The 23,313-nt window shown below is 39.5% G+C and overlaps 1 protein-coding gene, 1 long non-coding RNA gene and 1 pseudogene across 3 annotated transcripts; 2 read left to right on the top strand and 1 right to left on the bottom strand.

Annotated features, from left to right (window-relative positions):
• Window positions 1-2,369: 2,369 nt before the first annotated feature.
• On the bottom strand, window positions 2,370-21,329 carry LOC146484963 (uncharacterized). 2 transcript variants are annotated; one of them, XR_014863467.1, is made up of 3 exons: window positions 20,692-21,329; window positions 20,444-20,609; window positions 2,370-4,210 (listed from the first exon to the last, which is right to left on the bottom strand). It is a non-coding gene; the product is annotated as an uncharacterized LOC146484963 (long non-coding RNA). The 2 variants fall into 2 exon arrangements; XR_014863468.1 differs by having other exon boundaries at window positions 20,444-21,329.
• Window positions 10,313-12,016, top strand: LOC146484965 (bone morphogenetic protein 8A-like). Its single transcript, XM_085103732.1, has 2 exons — window positions 10,313-10,624; window positions 10,750-12,016. The coding sequence occupies exons 1-2, from the start codon at window positions 10,387-10,389 to the stop codon at window positions 11,514-11,516; spliced, it is 1,005 nt and encodes a 334-aa protein (XP_084959858.1). The 5' UTR covers window positions 10,313-10,386; the 3' UTR covers window positions 11,517-12,016.
• On the top strand, window positions 15,461-16,937 carry LOC146484964 (nodal homolog 3-C-like; annotated as a pseudogene).
• Window positions 21,330-23,313: the final 1,984 nt, after the last annotated feature.

The raw sequence follows: 23,313 nt of genomic DNA, 5'->3' as shown, positions 1-23,313 counted from the left end.
CTAGTTTGCCGGAGGAGGCCTAATCACATCTAAGCTTTATAGTTTCTTTAGGTCTCCTAGTCACTTTTTCTTATATTTTAGTATACGTAATTGTACGCTTTGAATACGAATGCATATACATTCATAGAGGATATTACACGGGAGTGCGAAGATATGAATTTTATTTTCGAGTGGTAAAAATAAAATTTTAATTATGGAGGAGCGCAGCGAGGTGAGTAAAATATTGTTTTTAACCACGAGAAAATAAAATTCATTTGGACCTTGTAATTTTCTTTTTATTATATAGACAAATCTATCGCTCGCTATTTTTTTACTGACTGTTTGCACAAACAACCGTAAAAAGGCGGGAAATGGTGTCATCAATATCGTCACCAGTGAGCATAAGGAAAATACGCCACTCGGGTCCCGGATGTGGTTTCGAATGAATTTTACAAGTGGTGTAGTTTCCAGTAAACATTCGTGTCTATATAATAAAATTGAATGATAAAATTGCGTTATTTTAGCACGTGGTTAATTTTTTGTTCAAAGCAATCAACCAATAGTTTTATTGTGAGATCTTGAAACTTTTAATGAAACAGTTATAACCCCCGATGTTATGATTATAGCCTTCGCTTGAGTAACTTTCTGGGCAAGAAAACGTGTAAAAGCAAGATATAACGTACTATGTGAAGATACGGTTCATCAGCGAGGACTCCAACCTCCGTCTCTTGCATTCAACTGCTACACCGCGGTGAACCCACAGTAGAAGCGGGCGAAAGAGCACAGCTTATTCTAATTACATCACTAAGATCACGTGGTCCCTCACACCTAGTTCCCAGGGCTTTTCCCTTGTAAATTGGAAGGGAAATTCCTGCCCTTTCCAGCGATCTGAATGAATGAATGAATGAATGAATAAATGAATGAAATGCTTCAATGAAATAGACAGCAAGTAATATTCATACTAAGTGAATGATGTGAAACTACTTTGTCAATACTTTGTCAATACTTTCTCCTTTGTCAAGGAGAACTGGGTCCAAGTAGCGGATGGAAGACGAAGAAGGGAAAGATCTACAAGCAGCAAAGGGCAATTTTTTGGCAAAGCTCCCCTGCGATCAATATCCGATCAGGAAGCCTCATTCTAGAAGCCCATTGGTTTCTTCTAAAGGCCCGAACGGTTTCAACATTTGACCAACATTCGTTCAATAGAGACCTTTAGATTCTAGTACGAGTACGACTACGAGTACGACTACGAGTTTCTCCAATAAACACAGAGTGCGCGCGCGTGAACCAGTGTCATTTTGGCGGGAAAACGAGATAGCTGTCGTCATTCTACTACGAGTTTTTGTAAGAATCTCGTAGTGGCGAAAACGAGTCCTCGAAACGTAGGTGATCTCGTCTTTTTGGAAACACGAAAGGGCTTAACTATCATCATTCAAACTAACTGCGTCAAGTTCGTCGATCGTAAAGAGTGAAATGAAACCTTCTGTGATATATCTGTTCGTAGTACTTCGCTAAAAACTCGAAGTCAAATCTCGTAGTCGTACTCGTACTCGTACTAGAATCTAAAGGTCTCTAATGTTGAACGGATGTTGGGCAACTGTTGGATGAACGGAGTGTTCAAACGGTATCAACGCCAAAGACCAAAAAAAATGTTGAATCGATGTTGAACGAAAGTTTAAACCAATTTAAATTTGATTTAACACGCTTTCAACAATGTTGAACGACCTGTTCAAACGCCTCCGACGTTTGGTTCAACAAACTGTTGAACACATGTTGAAGCAAACTAAATGTCGAAACCGTTTAAACGGGCCTTTAGGCTTTTTCAACACTTTCTCTTCTGTTTTTCTTTTCTCTTCGTAGATTTTTTAACTTGTGTTTGGTGAAAAAAAAAATTAAAATAAAATAAATAAACAAATAAATAAATAAAGCAGGGAGCAGGGATGGCGTAACGGTGAGAGCACTCGCCTCCCACCAATGTAGCCCGGATTCGATTCCCAGACTCGGCGTCATATGCGGGTTGAGTTTGTTGTTGGTTCTCGTCTTTGCTCCGAGAGGTTTTTCTCCGGGTACTCCGGTTTTCCCCTCTCCTAAAAACCAACACTTCTAAATTCCAATTCGATCTGGAAAGTGTCCCCAATTAGTGCTCTGTGTTAAATACGTTAACACTTAAATAAAGTGATTTATTTTATTTATTTTTTATTTTTTTAAATAAATGAATAAATAAATAAATAAATAAATAAGTTAAATTCGTGTAACAAAATACAGTCAAATCTCAGTGTATAAGCGGCTCAACTGCCTTTACCTACATTGAACGATCATTCCGTAAAAGAAAACACAGGAATGTCTAATTTACTATGGTCACATTCGAAATTGTTCTTCCATGTTTAAGTAAAATCTTAGAGAAATTAATAAACGGTCAAATTGCACAGCTTACAATTAAATATGGCGTCCCACAGAGATTAGTGTTAGGACCCCTACGTTTTCTTATATACGTATATGAAATTTATGAACTAAATGTGATTTTATCATCTGTTAATTATTTGCAGATGATACAGATCTGTTAGTTATAGCAACAAAAATATACACATCCTAAATGATATTATGAATCAGGAGCTAAAGAAGATTACTTTATAATTCTCGACAAACAAACTTCAAACTTCGGGTAATTTAATTGGAAACAAAATGAACAAGTTCAGTATTAAAAATTGATCATGAACCCTCATGGAAATACCATGCAAATCACACAAATATCGACAACAATATAAATAATAACAGGAATTATAGCCAGGGCAAAACAATACCCTTTTGTAGGAGTGTGCTGCCCGCGGTCCTCCAATCTCTGATCGTATCTCAGACAAAAATATGTAATTTTTCAATACCTTTTACAGACCTAACCTCTAAAATTCATACCCGTTTTCAGAATTCAGACCAAAATGGTTAAGAACTACATCCATTTAATGACGACAACAGCTCAAAAACCATGCCCCTTGGGATGAAACGTAGCTATATAGGTTAAATAAGGGTGTACCCATCCCCAACCTCTGATGGAGAGCCTTTGGAGCGACGACTGATTCAGACGGCTTACGTCTGCCTATCCTAATTCCCAAACATGCCACAGGTTAGTTGTTGCTAAATAGCCATACAGTTCTAAAGAAAAAAAATAAAGTTTATTGTAAAATTATACGTCTTTTTCCAATAATTTTACATGTAAATTTTAAGTCTCTTGTCAGAACGAAACCAACGATTAAAACAGATTTAATCAAAAGGCCATCCCCTATAAATAGAGCACAAAGCCTTATGAAATTTATGCAAAAAGTGGATATTCGCAAGGATCAAATGATACCCCTTTTGCGTTCAGATTGAGCTTAAAGGGAGGGGTTCACGGTTCTGCGCATGTCCATGAATCAAAATACTTTTTCGCCTTTGCTCGCCATGACCTAAGCCTGTTTAATTTAATTCGTTGTTTACGAACCATTCGGAAAGGAATAGGCAACTCGGGTGATAATTTTTTCATATGATTGTTTTATTTCACATACAAATAACTGTAAACACATCAACCGTGGAATAAATCCTACAGGTCAACGCTAAATTGAATATCGATAATATGAGTATAATCCACTAGCATTTTCTGTGAATTTTGGTCATCAGTCATTTTGCTTGGACTAATTATAGAATGTGATTACCGAAGTACATGTGAGTGGGATTTTTAAGGCCATAAATTAAGTTGACAAGAAAGAGAAAAAAGCATTTAGATCTATGCACATGCGCTGAAATGTGGACCCCTCCCTTTAAAACGTCAAGCATGACTCGCCACTCACTGTGGGGTTCTGAGCCAATGACAAGCACCGGCCGTTATATACTGGGTAATTTAAACAAGAGAGGAAACGAATGTTGGTTTTATCAAAAGAGTTGATAAGATAATTTAGCTACCGTAAAGAGATATGAGAACTGAAGATTTCAGCGCGGTTACCCTTCGTCAGAATGACGAAGATGAAAATAGCCGATAATCATATTCAAGTTTTTGTACACTAGAATGTTCCTTCCACTTATTACAAAAATATAGAATTTATCCAAGGTATCATTTGCAACGATGTGATGCAATTTTGAGAGTGGAGGTCTCCTTTCAATAGAATTGTTTTCTCTCATGACATGCTGTACAAGGTGAAAATAGTTCCATCCTCCTCTGTGGTATGGAGTTCAAAACCGGCGAGCTCTTGTTCTGTTGCTGTGCCTATGTAAGAAAATTTTGAACAGAATTAATACTGTTACTAGATATTCGATTAAAGGACGTCGTTCACCCAAAAGGCTTTGCGCGCCTTGGTTGTTGTATAACAAGAAATTAGTCATGAGTTGACAATGTTGTATGTCCCAAAGGAAGATCTTTTTCTCAGGGACTTCTTGCGTAGCTTGTATTCTGAAGCAAAGGCCCAGAAGGATTTGATGCTTCATCACATGCATCTGTTGTAGCAATGTTCCTAATTTCTATGGACATCAAACCTCGGCAAGTAAGTTGGACCAATTCGATTTGATTTTTTTCTCCCGATGCATGCTAATTGAGTTGAGAACAGATAACTAATAGACAGGAGGGTTTCTTTCGCTTATTTCTATTGTCGAATGCAATTGAATTAAGATAATCATTTCGTATACCTAGTGCTCCGCCGCATCGCATCAAATATCTTCCGCTGAGATTTTTACACAAAGATTTTTACTAAAGAGAAACCAATCTATCCGATTTATCTGTTCTGATTTATTTTGACTACGCAAAGATCTTCACATCGGCGGGAATAATTCTGGTGAACCAATCAGATAGCAAGTCTGAACCTTAGAAGCGTTTGTAAATAACAGCAAACGCGCGCATTAGGCCCCTTGGGTGAAGGTGGGCCTTGAACGGGGCCATACCAAATGTAAAAGCCAAAATTAATAGTTAGCTTTGTTGTATAATCAGTACTTCAGTAGTTTCCTGGAACTATAAAGAACAGATGGCCAATATGGAAGTAGATTGCAGCTTGAAAACATTGGACATTCTCTTCAAGTTCTTCCTTTGTGTTTTGGTCCAATTACGGATCGTTCTCCCTTTCTCCCTTGTTGCTATGATTACGCGGGAAAAACCAATTTTAGCAAGTGTTATTGGAATTCAAACCTTAATTATCCCTGAAACATGCGTGGCTACCCCAATTTTCTTTTCGGATTTCAATATCCCCCTTTAAAGGACCCTAGTCAGCCTCCGCCATTTTCGATGCCATTGAAATTATTGATATTGCATGGTGAAGCGAAATCTTATTGCTTTACTGTAAGTTGTGTTCCTGAAAATATGTTTCATTATCTTTAGTAGTCTCACAGTGATTTCGTTCATTTCAACATGCTCCAAATAAAATATAACAGCCAAACTCTCGCATATAAACAAAAACAAAGGTGTGGTTGACTAGGGCCCTTTGAGATCTTCTTTTCCCGCACAGTCGTTAACTGCGAAAAAAAACTCTTTGAATTTAATAGTAGGAACCATCCTAAAGAAATCTGAGTTTTCAATTCGGACCATACCGAGATACGCAGAACGTATGCGCAGTACCAAAAGGAGGCGCCGTCCTTAAGAGGCTCTTAAAATAGTTTTAATTTCAGCCAAGATTTGACTATCACACATACAAATCCTGGTGACATAGATCCTTTAAGTGAGTAACAAATTTTCTTAGGGAGTTTTTCAGATAGATGAAGATTATAAATTGACTAAACCGCAAAACTGCCAAAGCATATGTTATTCCAAATCTAAAAGTGTATGAAGCCCAATTTTTCCTTATTTCCGTTGCGCGTTTATAACACAAACAAAGTTGCAAAAAACGATAAGCTGCAAACACGGCAGAAAATTGAAAATAATAAAGTCGTTTCTATTGAACAAATATTCCAGGAGCGCCCGCTGGAAATTTGCTAGATCTTACCGATTTTATTTTGCAAGATAGACGGGAAGATGATTTAATGGTCACTATTTCTCGGGCATGGTATAATAGCTGATATCCCATGGCTGCTAAGCCAATCAAAACTCTAGAATTGCATTATCCAATGATCAAGCTTTTAATAATAACGATATACTGACCTCAGCTCAATCAAGCTAACCTGATATTTTAATGGTGCGTAATTAAGGACAATTAATATACGCTTATGTGGCCATCTTTATAATTAGGCCCAAGCTAAGCTGGGAAGCTTTGTTGCGGAAATACTAAAGCGATTGCAGATCAGCTGCGCGAGACTAAGAATCTGTTGAGGGAAGCCAATCTTACTTCTTGGAGGTAAAATAAATTTTTAAATTAAATAATTAAAGAGGTATCTGTGATTTTTATCTTCATTGTCTGTGAACTGCAGGGCAGCAATTTTTTACCCATAAACGCTCTGCCATAGAAAATGCCCTATGAAAATGGACAATAATTACCATCATCATCATCATCATCATCATAAAAAAACAACGTACTTTAAGGGACGAAAATTTTGTTTCCGAAGCGGGTGTTTCCAGTCTTAGCTACATAAGAAGAAACGATGTTTTCGTTAGTCAACAATAATTCCTAGTTTAGCTACTAACTCGTCTCCGGTCAAGGCAGCTGAGGGAAAGGCCGAATTCTCATGGCGCACTCTTGGACAAGTCAAGTGTAGCCCGGCCGTTTTTACACACGACGAAAAATGCAAGCAATTTAATAATAATAATAATAATAATAATAATAATAATAATAATAATAATAATCATTTCTTAAGCGCAAATTCAACTGAAGTTTTCAAATGCGCTTTACAAATGGTATTAATTAAACAATATATATAGTGTTAAAATGAAAACTGTAAAAGCATAAATGTTAGATCATAAACATCACGCTGACTAATTCTGTTAAAAATTAAAAATCGTATAAAAGTTATTTTAAAGGACTAATCGAGATATGCTCTTTTAAAAAGGAGAGTCTTAAGTTTCCGGTTAAAAATGTTAATACTGTGTTCCTTCCTGAGTTCCAGAGGTAGTCCATTCCACAATCGAGGAGCCGCAGTAGCGAAGGCTCGGTCTCCGAGGGTGGGCAACGTTTTAACTGCCAGTGGTTTGAGCGTATAGTTATCGTTAGATCTCAAACCATAACTGGAATTCGGCTTCAATGTAATTAAGTCACGTATATATTTTGGGGCGGTGCTATGGAGAGCTTTATATGTGATTAAAATTATTTTGTAATAAATTCTATGTTTAATATTTAGCCAGTGAAGTTCAGTTAATAATGGGGTAATGTGACAGTATCTAGGAGCTCTATAAATTAGTCTCGCCGCTGAATTCTGTAGGCGTTGTAGTTTATAAACAAGTCTGTTCGCAGCACAGGGAAGATTGCTTTAGATCTTCTTTGAAAGCATTGATATCGATTGCCTTTATCTTCCTGTACGATATTTTCTTTACTGAACATCGGTTTGCGTAACGTTAAGTCGCATAACACTGTGCAGTGGTCAGAGAGGTAACAATCCAATATCGGCGTAGTTTCCACCAGAGCATTGACCTCGCGCGTAATAATTAGATCAAGTGTATGGCCAAATCGATGGGTGGGTGTCTTCACATGCTTAACTAACCCAAAAGAGTCGAGGAGATCTAGGAACTTAAGCGCATCGGGATCATTCGGGACGTCTACGTGAATATTTATGTCCCCGGTTATCAGGAGGGGCTCAGGTGTTAAAATCATCGACTCCAGTATAGTCAGCAAAGTCTTCAATAAATGTCGAGACGTTGATAGGGTGGACTCTAGAGTAAGGCGTCCGATACACGACCACTAGCCTGAATTTATCTGTTCCAGGTCAGATACTCCGCGAACTCAAACGACGTCCTTTCTCCAGCGGTAACACTGACTAGCGATAATGTTAATCTGTAAATTACCGCAGATCGCCTTAATCGCGGATGGTCGGTAAAGCCATAGCCAGGAGGGGTACACTCCGCTCTTACAGCTGCTTGATCGCCGGAAATCCATGATTCTGTTATAGCGCACAAGTCGACCTTTTCCTGACATAAATAGTCCTGCAAGACAGAGGTTTTATTGCAGACGGATTGGGCATTCCAGGTACAGAATCTCAATGACTTGTAATTATTCAGGTTCTTATTGACGCGTGTTAATTTGAAAACGTTTTGTTATCATGACGACATACGAACTTGGGAGAATTTTCAAGTCTTGGCTCTAGACTACTTAATTTATAGATTACTTTATTTTCAAATTTTATTTTTATTAATCTTTTTGTGGTTCCGTGTGGGTTCCTCGTTTTACAGACAACCTTGTCAGTGTTCCGTTTTGATTTACATTGTTGCCAATTACCGTTTATTGTTGCCAATGATGTTTATTTCTCAAACCTTGGCCTCTTAACTAACCGGATCAAGTTTTTTTTAAAGATAGATGTTTACTGATGGCCATTGATAAATGTGGGGGGAATCATATCACAGGACCCGCCTTCTTTTTACATCGTGACCAGTTTTTGTTTGTCTGTTGCCAGTTGCTCGCTTCGCCGTTAGCAAATTTACCTAACGTAATAGATATTTATCTCAGAAACGTGTTGTCAATCCCATAACCGCAAGAGTATAAACCAGCGATTACTAACTTTGCTAGTTCTCACTTGCATGAGCGGTTGGTATAATGAAACTATTCCACGCCGTCACTAAGAGTTGTGTTATGACCCATCAACCTTGTGACAATAGTAGGGTGAACTCTCCCTGGAGGAAATTGGCTTCACGCCCAGTTGTCGGTAATCTAGAAACGAAGTAATATGTCAAAAACGAGGGCGAGTGTGTTCTGTCGTGAATTGTAATACTGTCGTGAATTGTAATACCTGTCATGAATTGTAATAACACTTGTCGTGAATTGTAATACCTGTCGTGAATTGTAATAACAGTTGTCGTGAATTCTAATAACGTACCTGTCGTGAATTGTAATCACCTGTTGTCGTAATTTGTAATAATCCGAGCTGTCGTGAATTGTAATACCACGTTGTCGTGATCTGTAATAAGTCTTAAAGACAAACAATTACAAAAGAAAATATAAGAAATGATGCAAAAACCCAACCTTTATTTTGATCCATGTGTATTTTTTAAAAATTTGAAACACAAAATCCAGCTTATTTTCGTAACATTTGTTTACGCTTTGAAATTGAAGCAAGACAACTTTTAACACCCGAACAATATAATTTGTCAGGCACCCTTGGTTGGGCAAAATTATTCCACTGACCGTATTTCAGCTGCGTGACTTTTCTAAAATACGACAAAAATACGCTTTTTTCATAATAAAGTATTTTAAAAATACGAAAGAGATCTTGAGCGGTGAATGAATACATTTGGACAAGGAAGTCTCATTCTTTTTAAAATGCTTTGCAAGCTTGTTGTCTCAACGCATGAGAGTCACGTACATACTTTACACTTGGTTGTAAATAACAGTTCCTTGAAGACTTCTCAGAACAAAATCTTCAAAAACAACATTTGAAGAAAGCATTACTCTATTCAAACAGAGATCACGCTACAGAGGTTACCCCGATAACCTTAAAGATAAAATTCTCTCGGACGGTCAATATCAGCGAAAGAATGTCGGCCCAACAAAACAACCAAAAAACGCGCCAAAACATTTCGCCGTTTGTTGCAGAATATCGCCCTTCTGTACTTTACCTAAAAGCCATTCAGATGAGTAAATGGCACTTGATAGAAAATCAGCCTAGAGCTGCTAAGAGAGATCTACAAAGACCCTTCCCTACTTTCGTACAGAAACGGGAGATCTTTGAAAGACGGCGTATTCGTAAGAGCAAATTTGAAGGTCATATTCTTCCTATCTCGACCAATAGGGGCCTTGTTTGGCCTGTCATTTTACCATCATTGTATAATTGTTTGTTCTTAAGACTTATTACAAATCACGACAACGTGGTATTACAATTCACGACAGCTCGGATTATTACAAATTACGACAACAGGTTATTACAATTCACGATAGGTACGTTATTAGAATTCACGACAACTGTTATTACAATTCACGACAGGTATTACAATTCACGACAATTCTTCTTCTCCTTGTCTTTGGATAACAGTGCCATGCATGCATCACTAAATATATATGTCAAGAACTGCTGCGAGATCCTTCTCAACACACGGACTTTTTGTTATCAATTCTCACGTTGATAAATGGTTTACTTCAACGTTCTTCACGGTTTGGAAATAAACAGTGCAAATAAACAGTGAGATAAGACTAGGTGCTGTCACACTGTTGATGTGTTCATAAATTACTTCTGGAATCCTTCCCATTGGTCTAGGTGCAAAGGAGGGTGTGTATGAATGGTCTAGGTGCAAACGAGGGTGTGTATCAAATGAACTCGACTTACTCTTCTTAAGCGCATTCGAAAGATCAACTCGAAACCTCTGGTTGACTTTTCGTGGCTATCAAGATGATGCTGTATATGTTGATCTCACTTTTTGCCTCCCAATTTTTCTTGGTGAGAACATCGGTGATCCAGAAATCACAGATGACGCACGGAGAGCAACCGTCCATCAAGGAAAACAAGATCAACTCACAATTGGGTAAACCAGAAGTACCTCCCTTCCTCCTGACGATCTACAACAACGTATTGGCAGATGCTGAGTTCCAGGGAGAGGCACGCTTCCTGTTAACTTCGCAGGCAGAATGTAAGTTAAACAAGTTCCTTAAAATCATTATTTTGTGCCATTTTTGCAGTATAAACACCAGGTGATGCGCAATTCCAAGAAGTAGCGCATAATAGCATCACAAAACATCTTCTGTACTTTCACAGGGAATCAAGACACAGGCGAGTATTATTTTCTGACTTCGGAGGTTAGAACGCCATCACAAACTGTGGCCAAGGCCGAACTGTTCCTTTCCACACTTGGGTTGACAGCCAATGACATGATGGTGTCGATCTACGAAACGCGAACGGGTATTAAAGTTCCTTCCCAGCATCTCTCTTCCAGTCAGTCTGGTTGGTTGTCTCTTCCTGTCACCAAGATGATAAACCAATTGCTCGCTAGAGAAGGCACCTCTTTCAGGTTCAAGGCGCTCGTCAAAACGAGGGGCAGGAATGAAGCCGATTTCGACCTGAGACCCTTGCAAGTTCCAAGGATCTGGCTTGTTGTGTACGCTGAAGCCGAGCACGAACAACCTTTCCTTCTACTGGGTCGGGACGGAATAAGGGGATCCACTGATGACAGACGAAGACGCGATCTAACACCTCCAAAGATGCCAAATGGCACCAAAACCTGCAGAAAGGAAGACATGAATATCACCACCATGGATCTGACTAGCTTTGCAAAGATCGTCTATCCCAGCCACTTCAACGCGTATCAGTGTTCCGGCAAATGCTCGGTAACAGAGAAAACGATCAACCACTCAATACTCAGGGCATTGGTGCTTCAGAAGAGGGGCATCACGAGCGATGGCGAACCGTGCTGTGTTCCCACTAAGTTGAAGTCGATTGTCCTCATTTTCAGCACTGACAAAGGCGGCTTTGTGATGCGCACTGTTGGGGATATGATCGTGGAAAAATGCGGATGCTCTGGCTGACCGCTTACTTTGATTCGTGGCAAATAAAGTAGAGCTTGAGATTTTGTGCTTTAAAGATAGGAAGCGTAATGTACGCTGACATATCAGCTTCCCGAGAACGGTTTCTGAGGACAATATTAGGAAATTGTTTATCAGTAGAATATATTGTAGAGAGAATACCGTTTGATATGAGATAACTACAATAATTAAAGGGAGGACGCTAACGAATCGTTACCTGCCAAAATATCGAATGATTTAAAATAAAGAGAAGTATTCGAATGATATAATCAATTTGACCCAAATGTTTAACTTGATAGCTTTAGGGCAATGCTATAAACGATGAGAAAACTACAAATGCATTAAGTTTTAGATTGCTCAACAGATGACATAAAATAGCACTTTTACTGACTGACACCGAAATTACTACTGAGGCCTTTGGCTGCACGTTTTAGTTTTTTCTTAATTTGTTTTGTATTAGCGGTTAAGAGTAAGTTAAATAAAGGAATTGCCACAAAGATTCAGATCGGTGAACATTTAATGCGTCAATACTATATTTCATGCTGCCACTTTACAACTGACCTAGCCTATAAGTTGATTCTCAAATACCAAAAATGCCAAACTGAACTGATACTGCAAACCTGGAAACAAATCCGTGATTCAAAGCCTACCTGCGTCCTAAAATAAATGTGTCTTAATAGAGGCATTAGGCTACGAAATTGTTAACAGATTGATGTTCCCTTGGTCCCCTTGCGAGAGAAAACCGAAACAACGAGATGTTTACCAGGGTCTAAAAAGGCTTTCTTTATCATAGTAATTCCTAAATTGAAGCTCGTCTCAGTACAATGCCTTTTCTTGTGATTCTAGTCTATCTTGAGGCTATCACCTCAAATATCCAAATAAAGGAATATAGTTCAGGAAACCTCGAGCCAAGTATACTGTCCGATCCGCATTGAACTAAGCAAGGGCCGGTTCGTATTTGAAAGCCCGTTTCACGATAATCTATGCCTAAGAAGTTCAATTTGGTCTGGAAAAAATGTCTTTAGAAAGTAATAAAGTAATTTTAGTTTAAACGTTAGAAAAAAATAGAATTTAAAATCGAAAGGCTAAAGTCTTTTTCAAAAGTCTCGAAAGACTCATGTCAAATGGACAACGTCGTTAAAACCACTCCAACGATCACAGAAAATGTTCTACATAGTGTATATCAGCCGCCGGAGCTTCCCCTCCGGTTTGATTTACCGACTACTGACATATACGGCTCGCAACTATCCCATCAAATCAAATGTACCGAGATACCTAACATAATTACAGCTCTAAGTACACAAAATATAATTATAACATGGTTAGTCTCGTCCCGGGAAGAGTTTCATATCGATATAACAGTTTCATCTCGCTTTCTGAGTGGTTAATTACTTGTTGGTGTTTAGAAGCCCGCGGGGTGAAATGTGTTCGTCTCGGGATGATTTCATCCCACAGTGTCTTCAGCACAGCGACAAACATTCATTTTAGGCCGAAAATAGCCAAAAATTGAAGTAAATACAATACTTTTCTCACGTCTTGGGATAAGACTTCGACGAAACCATCGATGGATTTCCAGTTGCAGTGATTATAGACGTCTGAAGCCTATAACGTGAACCTCAAAACAATAGCCGGTCAACCTGTTTAAAATCGTATTATTCCCGTCTTTATCGCACAATATTAAGCATTATCCTTTCGGAGTGTCGCATAACAGCGATCTATGCTGACACCAAGATTCGTTTCCTGAGCCGAAGCATTTCACGACTACAATGGTTTGCTAGAGAAGTGGCGCTGTCGTCCTTGTGGCAGACGGGCCCAATGTAGCGTACATTGTCACACCCTAAGCCTTCTTTGCAGATACCGTTTAAATACGTGTAAAAACCAAGAGGCACTTTTGCAAAATCGAAGGAACTTAAAGTCCTGGTAGGAAACATAAATCACTACAAAAGTCCATTTGAATTTCACAGGGCATCGATCATTTAAGACACAGGCGCGAGTATTCAGTATCTGCTGCCTTCGGTGGTTAGATGGTCCTGTTATCATCAAAAAACAGTGCACCGACAAAGCCGAACTATTTCTTTCCACATTTGAGTTGACAGCCAACGAACTGATGGTGTCGATCGATCTACCAAACTAGAACGGGTATTAAGTTTCTTCCCGACGTTTCTCTTTCTTCCTGAGCGCACCAAGAACGTGTCGTTCGTTAAAGAGAGAGCTCGAGGCAGGAACGAATTTGCAAACGCAAGACTCTTGCAAGTTCCAAGGGGCTGACTTCTTGTGTATACTGAAGCCGATCATGAACAACTCTTCCCTTTACTGGCTCGAGACGAAATATGGGATCCACTCTAAAGGTCTGCAGAAAGGAAGACATGATTATCACCTCCACGGATCTGACTAGCTCTGCGAGGATCGTCTCCCAGATACTTCAACGCGTATCAGTGTTTCGGCAAATGCTCGGTAACAGAGAAAACGAAATCTGTCAACCAATCGATACCCAGGGCCTTGGTGCTTCAGAAGAGAGGTATCATGAGTGATGGCGAGCTGTGCTGTGTTCCCACCAAGTCCAAGTGCTGTGTGTCCACCAAGTCCGGCGAAGTAGATTCTCCTCATTTTCAGCACTGGCGGTTTTGTGATGCGTAGTGTTGGGTCTATTTTTGTATGATCGTGGAAGAGTACGCCGGATGCTTCTGACCAGTCTCAGCTATGATTTTCAGCATAAACTGAACGTAAATTTTGAGCATGAGATACCGTATTCTGCTTTAAAAGATGGGCACGATAATGTGTCCGCCATATCAACTTGGCGAGAACAGTTTCAAACAGTATTTTCAAATTGTTTATGCGTGCATTCTGTAGACACAACACTTTTGCACGAGATAACTACAATAAATTACTCAAATTCAGACAAGAACATAACCGAATCATTTACCTTTACAAACTGATCGAGAATTAAACGATCAAATTAGGGTAATGCTAAAAAAGGGAAAAATATGATTGTGACGCGTGAAGCTTTATAGATTTTGAAACAGATGACCTAAAATATTTCTTCTACTGACAGTGAAGCTGCTGTCAAAGCTTTTAGATGCGTCAGAATTTTCTTTATTTAATTTTGTATTTATTAGGACTTTAGAGTAATAAAGGAATTGCCATGAGTGTTTAGATGTTATAAGTATATTTGGCGGTTAAAAATGCTCTATATGTTTCATTCAGCCGCTCTACAACACAGGCGTTTCATGCTTCAATATATAAAATTGCCCAAATATCAAATTAATATAGATAGCGCTCAGTAAAGGCTGAATCAAACAGGCCGTGGTTCGAAGCCTGTCTGCCAATATGTATTCAATCTGTCTAAAGTTAATCTGGTTAATGTTAGCATTTAGCTGGAAAAGTAAAAACAGATTGATGTTTACTGTTGTAGAGACGTTTTATACTAGATCCTCATGCACGAGACAAGCAGCGTCTTAGACTTGCCACAAATGGACTTCTTATGGCGCCGAATGCGTAATAACCCCTAAGGACGTCTGCGTGGATGCTAATGAACAAGCCGCTCCGGGTCAACTTCCCGTACCGATCGCAAAAGTATAAAATCTTCATATCAGGTTTCCTCTTGATTCCTTGACTGTAAATAACACATATAGGTGTGACTACTGCCCAACAAATCAAAGTGTTCTGGTGTACCTAACATAACTACAGCTCTAGTCGATACGACCAAAACTGTAAGCAGTCTTCTAATACGTGAATAAATATGTTTTAAGATCTCTGGGTAGGGTGTTTTGATATTTCAGTGACTAAGGATTTCAAGCGAAACGCTGTCTTCTTTCTTGGCGAGAGTTACACTGTGTGACCCTAATCTATTTTCACATCGGATATTCTATTCACTCTGGCGAATCCATCTCTTCGTTCACGAAAATTTTGGTCTTTCTAGTTCGGAAGTCATGACTGAAAATGAGAATTTCTGAGATGTCGGTTTTCGCTGTGTATGTAGTTCGCTTTATGACAAGCTGGCTAACATATGACAAACATAAATGAGGTAGCGAGAACCCAAACAACACTAAAAGAACGAGTGTAATCGGCTGCTTATACGGGTTAAAAAACTTTGCATGACGCATAAAATTGTAAACGGTTACTGCCCTGAATATTTTAAGAAATATCTACGGTACGCTAGGGACACACATGGTTTTAACACCAGATTAGCAAATAACCTGACTTTGGAGATTAGAACGCCATCACAAACTGTGGCCAAGGCCGAACTGTTCCTTTCCACACTTGGGTTGACAGCCAATGACATGATGGTGTCGTTCTACGAAACGCGAACGGGTATTAAAGTTCCTTCCCAACATCTCCCTTCCAGTCAGTCTGGTTGGTTGTCTCTTCCTGTCACCAAGATGATAAATCAATTGCTCGCTAGAGAAGGCACCTCTTTCAGGTTCAAGGCGCTCGTCAAAAAGAGGGGCAGGAATGAAACTGATTTCGACCTGAGACCTTTGCAAGTTCCAAGGATCTGGCTTGTTATGTACGCTGAAGCCGATCACGAACATAACCCTTCCCTCTACTGGCTCGGGACGGAATAAGGGGATCCACTGATGACAGACGAAGACGCGATCTAACACCTCCAAAGATGCCAGATGGCATCAAACCCTGCAGAAAGGAAGACATGAATATCACCTCCATGGATCTGACTAGCTCTGCGGAGATCGTCTATCCCAGCCACTTCAACGCGTATCAGTGTTCCGGCAAATGCTCGGTAACAGAGAAAACGATCAACCTCTCGATACTCAGGGCAGCGATGGCGAGCCGTGCTGTGTTCCCACTAAGTTGAAGTCGTTTGTCCTCATTTTTAGCACTGACAACGGCGGCTTTGTGATGCGCACTGTTGGGAATATGATCGTGGAAAAATGCGGATGCTCTGGCTGACCACTAACTTTGATTCCGCGCGTGGCAAATAAAGTAGAGCTTGAGATTTTGTACTTTAAAGATAGGAAGCGTAATGTACTCTGACATATCAACTTAACGAGAACAGTGTCTGCGAACAATATTACGAAATTGTTTATCAGTACGTAGAATATACGGTAGAGAGAATACCGTTTGATATGAGATAACTACAATAATTAAAGGGAGGACGCTAACGAATCGTTACCTGCCAAAATATCGAATGATTTAAAATAAAAAGAAACATTCGAATGATATAATCAATTTGACCCAAATGTTTAACTTGATAGCTTTAGAGCAATGCTATAAACGATGAGAAAACTACAAACGTAACGCATTAAGTTTTAGATTGCTCAACAGATGACATAAAATAGCACTTTTACTGACTGACACCGAAATTACTACTAAGGCCTTTGGCTGCACGTTTTAGTTTTGTCTTAATTTGGTTTGTATTAGCGGTTAAGAGTAAGTTAAATAAAGGAATTGCCACGAAGTTAGAAATACTATATTTCATGCTGCCACTTTACAACTGACCTAGCCTATAAGTTAATTCTCAAATACCAAAAATGCCAAACTGAACTGATACAGCAAACCTGAAAACAAATCCGTGATTTAAAGCCTACCTGTGTCCCGAAATAAACTGATGTGTCTTAATAGAAACATTAGGCTACGAAATTGTTAACAGATTGATGTTCACTTGGTCCCCTTGCAAGAGAAAACCGAAACACCGAGAGGTTTACCAGGGTCTAAAAAGGCTTTCTTTATCATAGTAATTCCTAAATTGAAGCTCGTCTCAGTACAATGCCTTGTCTTGTGATTCTAGTCTATCTTGAGGTTATCGCCTCAAATATCCAAATAAAGGAATATAGGATCAGGGGACCTCAAGCCAAGTATACTGTCCGATCTGCATTGAACTAAGCAAGGGCCGGTTCGTGTTTGAAAGCTCTGTTTCACGATAATCCATGTGCCTCAGAAGTTCAACCGAAATCACTAATTTGGTCACGGAAAAAATGTCTTTAGAACGTAATAAAGTAATTTTAATTTAAAAGTTAGAAACAAAAATATAATTCAAAATCGAAGGGCTAAAGTTTTTTTCAAAAGTCTCGAAAGACTCATATCAAATGGACAACTTCGTTAAAACCACTCCAACGATCACAGAAAATGTTCTACATAGTGTATATCAGCCGCCGGAGCTTCCTCTCCGGTTTGATTTACCGACTACTGACATATACGGCTCGCAACTATCCCATCAAATCAAATGTACCGAGGTACCTAACATAATTACAACTCTAAGTACACAAAATATAATTATAACATGGTTAGTCTCGTCCCGGGAAGAGTTTCATATCGATATAACAGTTTCATCTCGCTTTCTGAGTGGTTAATTACTTGTTGGTGTTTAGAAGCCCGCGGGGTGAAATGTGTTCGTCTCGGGATGATTTCATCCCACAGTGTCTTCAGCACAGCGACAAACATTCATTTTAGGCCGAAAATAGCCAAAAATTGAAGTAAATACAATACTTTTCTCACGTCTTGGGATAAGACTTCGACGAAACCATCGATGGATTTCCAGTTGCAGTGATTATAGACGTCTGAAGCCTATAACGTGAACCTCAAAACAATAGCCGGTCAACCCGTTTAAAATCGTATTATTCCCGTCTTTATCGCACAATATTTAGCATTATCCTTTCGGAGTGTCGCATAACAGCGATCTATGCTGACACCAAGATTCGTTTCCTGAGCCGAAGCATTTCACGACTACAATGGTTTGCTAGAGAAGTGGCGCTGTCGTCCTTGTGGCAGACGGGCCCAATGTAGCGTACATTGTCACACCCTAAGCCTTCTTTGCAGATACCGTTTAAATACGTGTAAAAACCAAGAGGCACTTTTGCAAAATCGAAGGAACTTAAAGTCCTGGTAGGAAACATAAATCACTACAAAAGTCCATTTGAATTTCACAGGGCATCGATCATTTAAGACACAGGCGCGAGTATTCAGTATCTGCTGCCTTCGGTGGTTAGATGGTCCTGTTATCATCAAAAAACAGTGCACCGACAAAGCCGAACTATTTCTTTCCACATTTGAGTTGACAGCCAACGAACTGATGGTGTCGATCGATCTACCAAACTAGAACGGGTATTAAGTTTCTTCCCGACGTTTCTCTTTCTTCCTGAGCGCACCAAGAACGTGTCGTTCGTTAAAGAGAGAGCTCGAGGCAGGAACGAATTTGCAAACGCAAGACTCTTGCAAGTTCCAAGGGGCTGACTTCTTGTGTATACTGAAGCCGATCATGAACAACTCTTCCCTTTACTGGCTCGAGACGAAATATGGGATCCACTCTAAAGGTCTGCAGAAAGGAAGACATGATTATCACCTCCACGGATCTGACTAGCTCTGCGAGGATCGTCTCTCCCAGGTACTTCAACGCGTATCAGTGTTTCGGCAAATGCTCGGTAATAGAGAAAACGAAAATTTTCAACCAATCGATACTCAGGGCCTTGGTGCTTCAGAAGAAGGGCTTCACGAGCGATGGGGAACGGTGCTGTGTTCCCAACATGTCCGGCGAAGTCGATTGAAATAGATAGCGCTAAAGGTTGTATGAAACAGGCCGTGGTTCGAAGCCTGTCTGCCGATATGTATTCAATCTGTCTTAAGTTAATCTGGTTAATGTTAGCGTTAGGTTGGGAAAGTGAAAACAGATTGATGTTTACTGTTGTAGAAACGTTTTATACTAGATCCTCATGCACGAGACAATCAGCGTCTTAGATTTGCCACAACTGGACTTCTTATGGCGCCGAAAGCGCAATAACCCCTAAGGACGTCTGCGTTGGAGGCTAATGAACAAGCCGCTCGGTCAACTTCTCGTACCGATCGCAAAAATATTAAATCTTCATATCGGGTTTCCTCTTGATTCCTTGACTGTAAATAACACATATAGGTGTGACTACTGCCCAACAAATCAAAGTGTTCTGGTGTTCCTAACATAACTACAGCTCTAGTCGATACAACCAAAACTGTAAGCAGTCTTCTAATACGTGAATAAATACGTTTAAAAATCTCTTGGTAGAGTGTTTTGTTATTTCAGTGATAGATTTGAAATTTTACATTTAATTTCAGGCTAAGGATTTCAAGCGAAACGTTGCCTTATTTCTTGGCGAGAATTCCACTGTGTGACCCTAATCTGTTTTCACACCGGATATTCTATTTACCCTTGGCGAATCCATCTCATCATTTACGAAAATTTTGGTCTTTCTAGTTCTGAAATCATCAGTGAAAATGAGAATTTCTGAGATGTTTTTGCTGTGTATGTAGTTCGCTTTATGATAAGCTGGCTAAAATATGACAAACATTTAAATGAGGTAGCGAGAACCCAAACAACACTAAAAGAACGAGTGTAATCGGCTGCTTATACGGGTTAAAAGACTTTGCATGATGCACAAAATTGTAAACGGTAATTGCCCTGAATATTTTAAGGAATCTATACAGTGCGCTAGGGACGCACATGGTTTTAATACCAGATTAGCAAATAACCTAGTGTTACTTCCCCCCAAATCTCGTAATAACTCAGGGCTACGCACTTTTCATGCTAGTGGCAAACGCCTGTGGAATTATTGTTATTAGCATAATTCCAATTTGGCAACATGCGACCAAAATAAACCGAAATAAAGCAGCCAACATACAGCGGAGGAACTGGACCCAAGTAGTAGATAGAACGTATAATCTTGCGAGGTATACCCAAAATTTCTTTTTCTTTTTTTCCCGAAAAATTAATTTCCGTTCCATTAGATTCCTCACCCGGAATTTTCGGTCGAGTGGGAAGCGCCCAGGTTCAATGAATCTCTCTGATAAGACCATAATTTACTGTTATGTAGGTTTGACAATTGAAATGGTGCCAAACAATACACCACAAGCCCAAATCACGAAATTAACTGTTAAAATGTTAGCTGCACTGTATTGCGCATAAGGACTTATTTTGTCGCATTAAAGAAAAATAAACTTTTCTTTACCTGGTTGCACGAAGTTTCTCATCTTCCCTGATCAGCGCACGAAGTCGCATCCCGACGATCTTTCGGCATGGAGAGAACGCCTTCGGGAGTGGCAGATCGTGCTTTCTAGATTCTGATCTTCTCTGAAAATGGACATCTGTGCATTTACCACGCATCTTGACGACGCCTACAATTAAGTGAACATAAAATCACGTGTTGCTCCTCCGATTCGTGTTCGTGAAGGCCGGAAATCAAGCTGAGTGTCTTACCAAGTCCTGAACTTGAATTTCAACGCCAGTGCATTAGCCGCGCTTCTTGAAAAGTTGGTATAGGTAGAGTGTAACCGTCGAGTTCGTAAGGGCACGACTCCTATTGATGGTTAATTTGACAATTACTCCACTAGTGCGCTTTGGATCGGCGAGATGATAGATGGCCAAGCCGAGTTGGCTATATAACCATCTCGTATCAGACAAACGCTGAAGTCAGCGCTGCCATCGCAATCAACAAAGTTGCTCAAACTGGAACATCAGGCCATCATGATTGCCGGAAACTGGGTGACAGCTGAGGGTACGTAAAGTTTAAAAGTCTCGATCAGAGGGTATTAAAAAAAAACTCAAAACCGAAATTGAATGTTGTTGGAATATATATGCTCGAAACACATTCGACAAGCAAATCTTACAGCTCGTTGTTCAAAATAGAATTCTGAATTAGCCATTGAGCAGCATTCCTCAGTATTGCTACGAGTTGTCCGTTTAAATGTTATGCAACAGACAGCTGAGGATTGGTCAAAATATTTACTGTCAGTTGAGTAATGACAGCCTTTAATTAAACTGATAGCTAAGAAATTAACGTTTAATAAGAAAACTGTTGGCTGAGATGGCTAAACTTTGCCTGAGTGTAGTGTGAATTTTACTTGCAAATAACTTCGCAAAAACTATTGAAGATGGCTCGGAACTTCTCACAAGTTGATTCTAGAAGTCGTGACGTCTGTAGAAGATGACAAGCAGTGTTCGTAAACATTGGAATCACTCGAAAGTACTTCGGGAATCTTCGGATGATGCTCGACACTGTTCGATTAATGAGAGGGAAACCGTTAATATGATACAAAACCTCCAAAAGACGTACATAAAGTGAAAGTTACTACGCCTTTCAAAAAGATATGGACTCTGAAGTTCAGCCCCAACTACCGATTTGCGTGTTTTACTGCTGTGAAAAATGGTGGGATCGAAATCCGCCGATCACAGCGCAGGAACATGACATTTAGACCCCAATGAGCCAAATGTTTTTGTTTTCCTGTAATTGACGGTAGTGAAGAGCGTAACGCCGGGTTGGTCGAATCTTATCTTGAACTTCAGAGTCTGCATGTTATTGAAAGGTGCAGTAACTGGCATCTGTCATAATTAACCGCTGATAGCTGGGAAAAAAGGCTAAAATTTTAGCTGATAGCTGAGAAATGGCCATGGCCTGCATTTTAACTGAGCATTCAGCAGCCAATTGTAGACCCGCCTACGATCAGGGCCTGACCTTTTTGAAGCAACAACGACGAAGACGGTGGCAACAGATAACGTCAGAAAACAATAGTTTTAATAGGCCTTATCACGGTTTTCGACAACATTTTGACGAGAAGGCAAACACGTCTTGAAATAACAGTGTTTGTACGGAAATCCGATGTCAAATAATTTTCATAAAACATCGCTTCTGAAAAATTCTTCCAAAAAGCTCAGTAGAGCTTGCTGGATCTCCTACCTATTGATCATGCAATATGTTATTTTAAATGAGTAGGGAATAAAGGCACTTCTGTTTTCCTTTAATGTCACCACCACGATCAGTAACAAAATGAGAGGAACTTGAAACTGGAACATAGTCTGATAACAACAGTAAGGATAAAACTAATCTTTTCTTTGTCGTTATGTCGCTCGTGTGAACCAGGCTAAACACTATATGCCTTGAACTTAACGTTGAAAACATTTAGTTAACCGAGTCAGCTTTGATTTCGTCAGCTTAGAATGAGCTTAATAATTCTGAGAGGAATCGCCGAAACTCCATAATTTACGCCGAGTTGCTTACGGTTGTTTGGACACCTTCAGGGATCATCTTTCAAACCGAGTGACTTTTAATGACAATTTCAGTTCTGCTGAAAACTGGGTTGATTCTCACCTCTTAAGGACCAAAAGTTAATCTATTATTAAAGTCGTCAAGAGTAGCTATTTTTTTAATATAAATTGCTTTCCACCATGTCTTGAACTAACTTTAAATTGAGGAAAGGTTATGTCCGCCATTTTGTTTGTTTTGAGAAACCTCCCTAGGTGGGTTAAATTTAACCCTTTATTTATCTCTTGGTTCATGACAGCTAATCCAACATATTCTAATCAAAGGGGAAATTTAATTCTTTGCTTACCTTGATTATGATGATTTAATCGTGGATTAGAGCGCTAATCACTTTTCCAAGAACCGGATATTAAAAGTTAAGCAAAACAGACAAATGGAGGAATGTAAGTTGGCCCTGACTGTGGGAAATACCACAAATAATTCCTCTTGGCGAATTTAATGATCAGTAGGTGAACGGTGTGTCTCTACAGATCAGTCAGGAACGAATGAGCCAAGCTTTCGGAAGGACTGAATCTCAGCGTCCAAACTCCCCGCTAAGTACACTCAAATCTTCAACATTGCTCGCAATCTTAAAGTTCTTTCTTATCGTTCCAAAAATAGCAGCGACATTGATATGGAAGTCTTTTGATCTGTAAGATTCAAGTGATATAGCTTCGGTAGTTAGAGGGGCCGTCAGCGAAGCAGATTGGCTTATAGCATACCGTAAAGTACACCATACTGTGAATTTTTAAAAATATATAAACTGTTAAAATGACTTTTTGTCGGTTTGGGGATTCTGGGAT

This window comes from Pavona decussata, unplaced genomic scaffold (genome assembly GCF_977016875.1).
Source record: "Pavona decussata unplaced genomic scaffold, jaPavDecu1.1 SCAFFOLD_28, whole genome shotgun sequence".
In the NCBI taxonomy this organism is placed as follows: domain Eukaryota; kingdom Metazoa; phylum Cnidaria; class Anthozoa; order Scleractinia; family Agariciidae; genus Pavona; species Pavona decussata.
This window is presented reverse-complemented; position numbering and strand designations above follow the sequence as displayed.

What these genes read in the sequence shown, in the direction of transcription:
- LOC146484965 (XM_085103732.1), top strand. Translation starts at nt 10,387, where the DNA reads ATGATGCTGTATATGTTGATCTCACTTTTTGCCTCCCAATTTTTCTTG. An exon ending in GTTAACTTCGCAGGCAGAAT is followed by an intron (nt 10,625 to 10,749) that starts GTAAGTTAAACA and finishes GTACTTTCACAG; the next exon opens with GGAATCAAGACACAGGCGAG.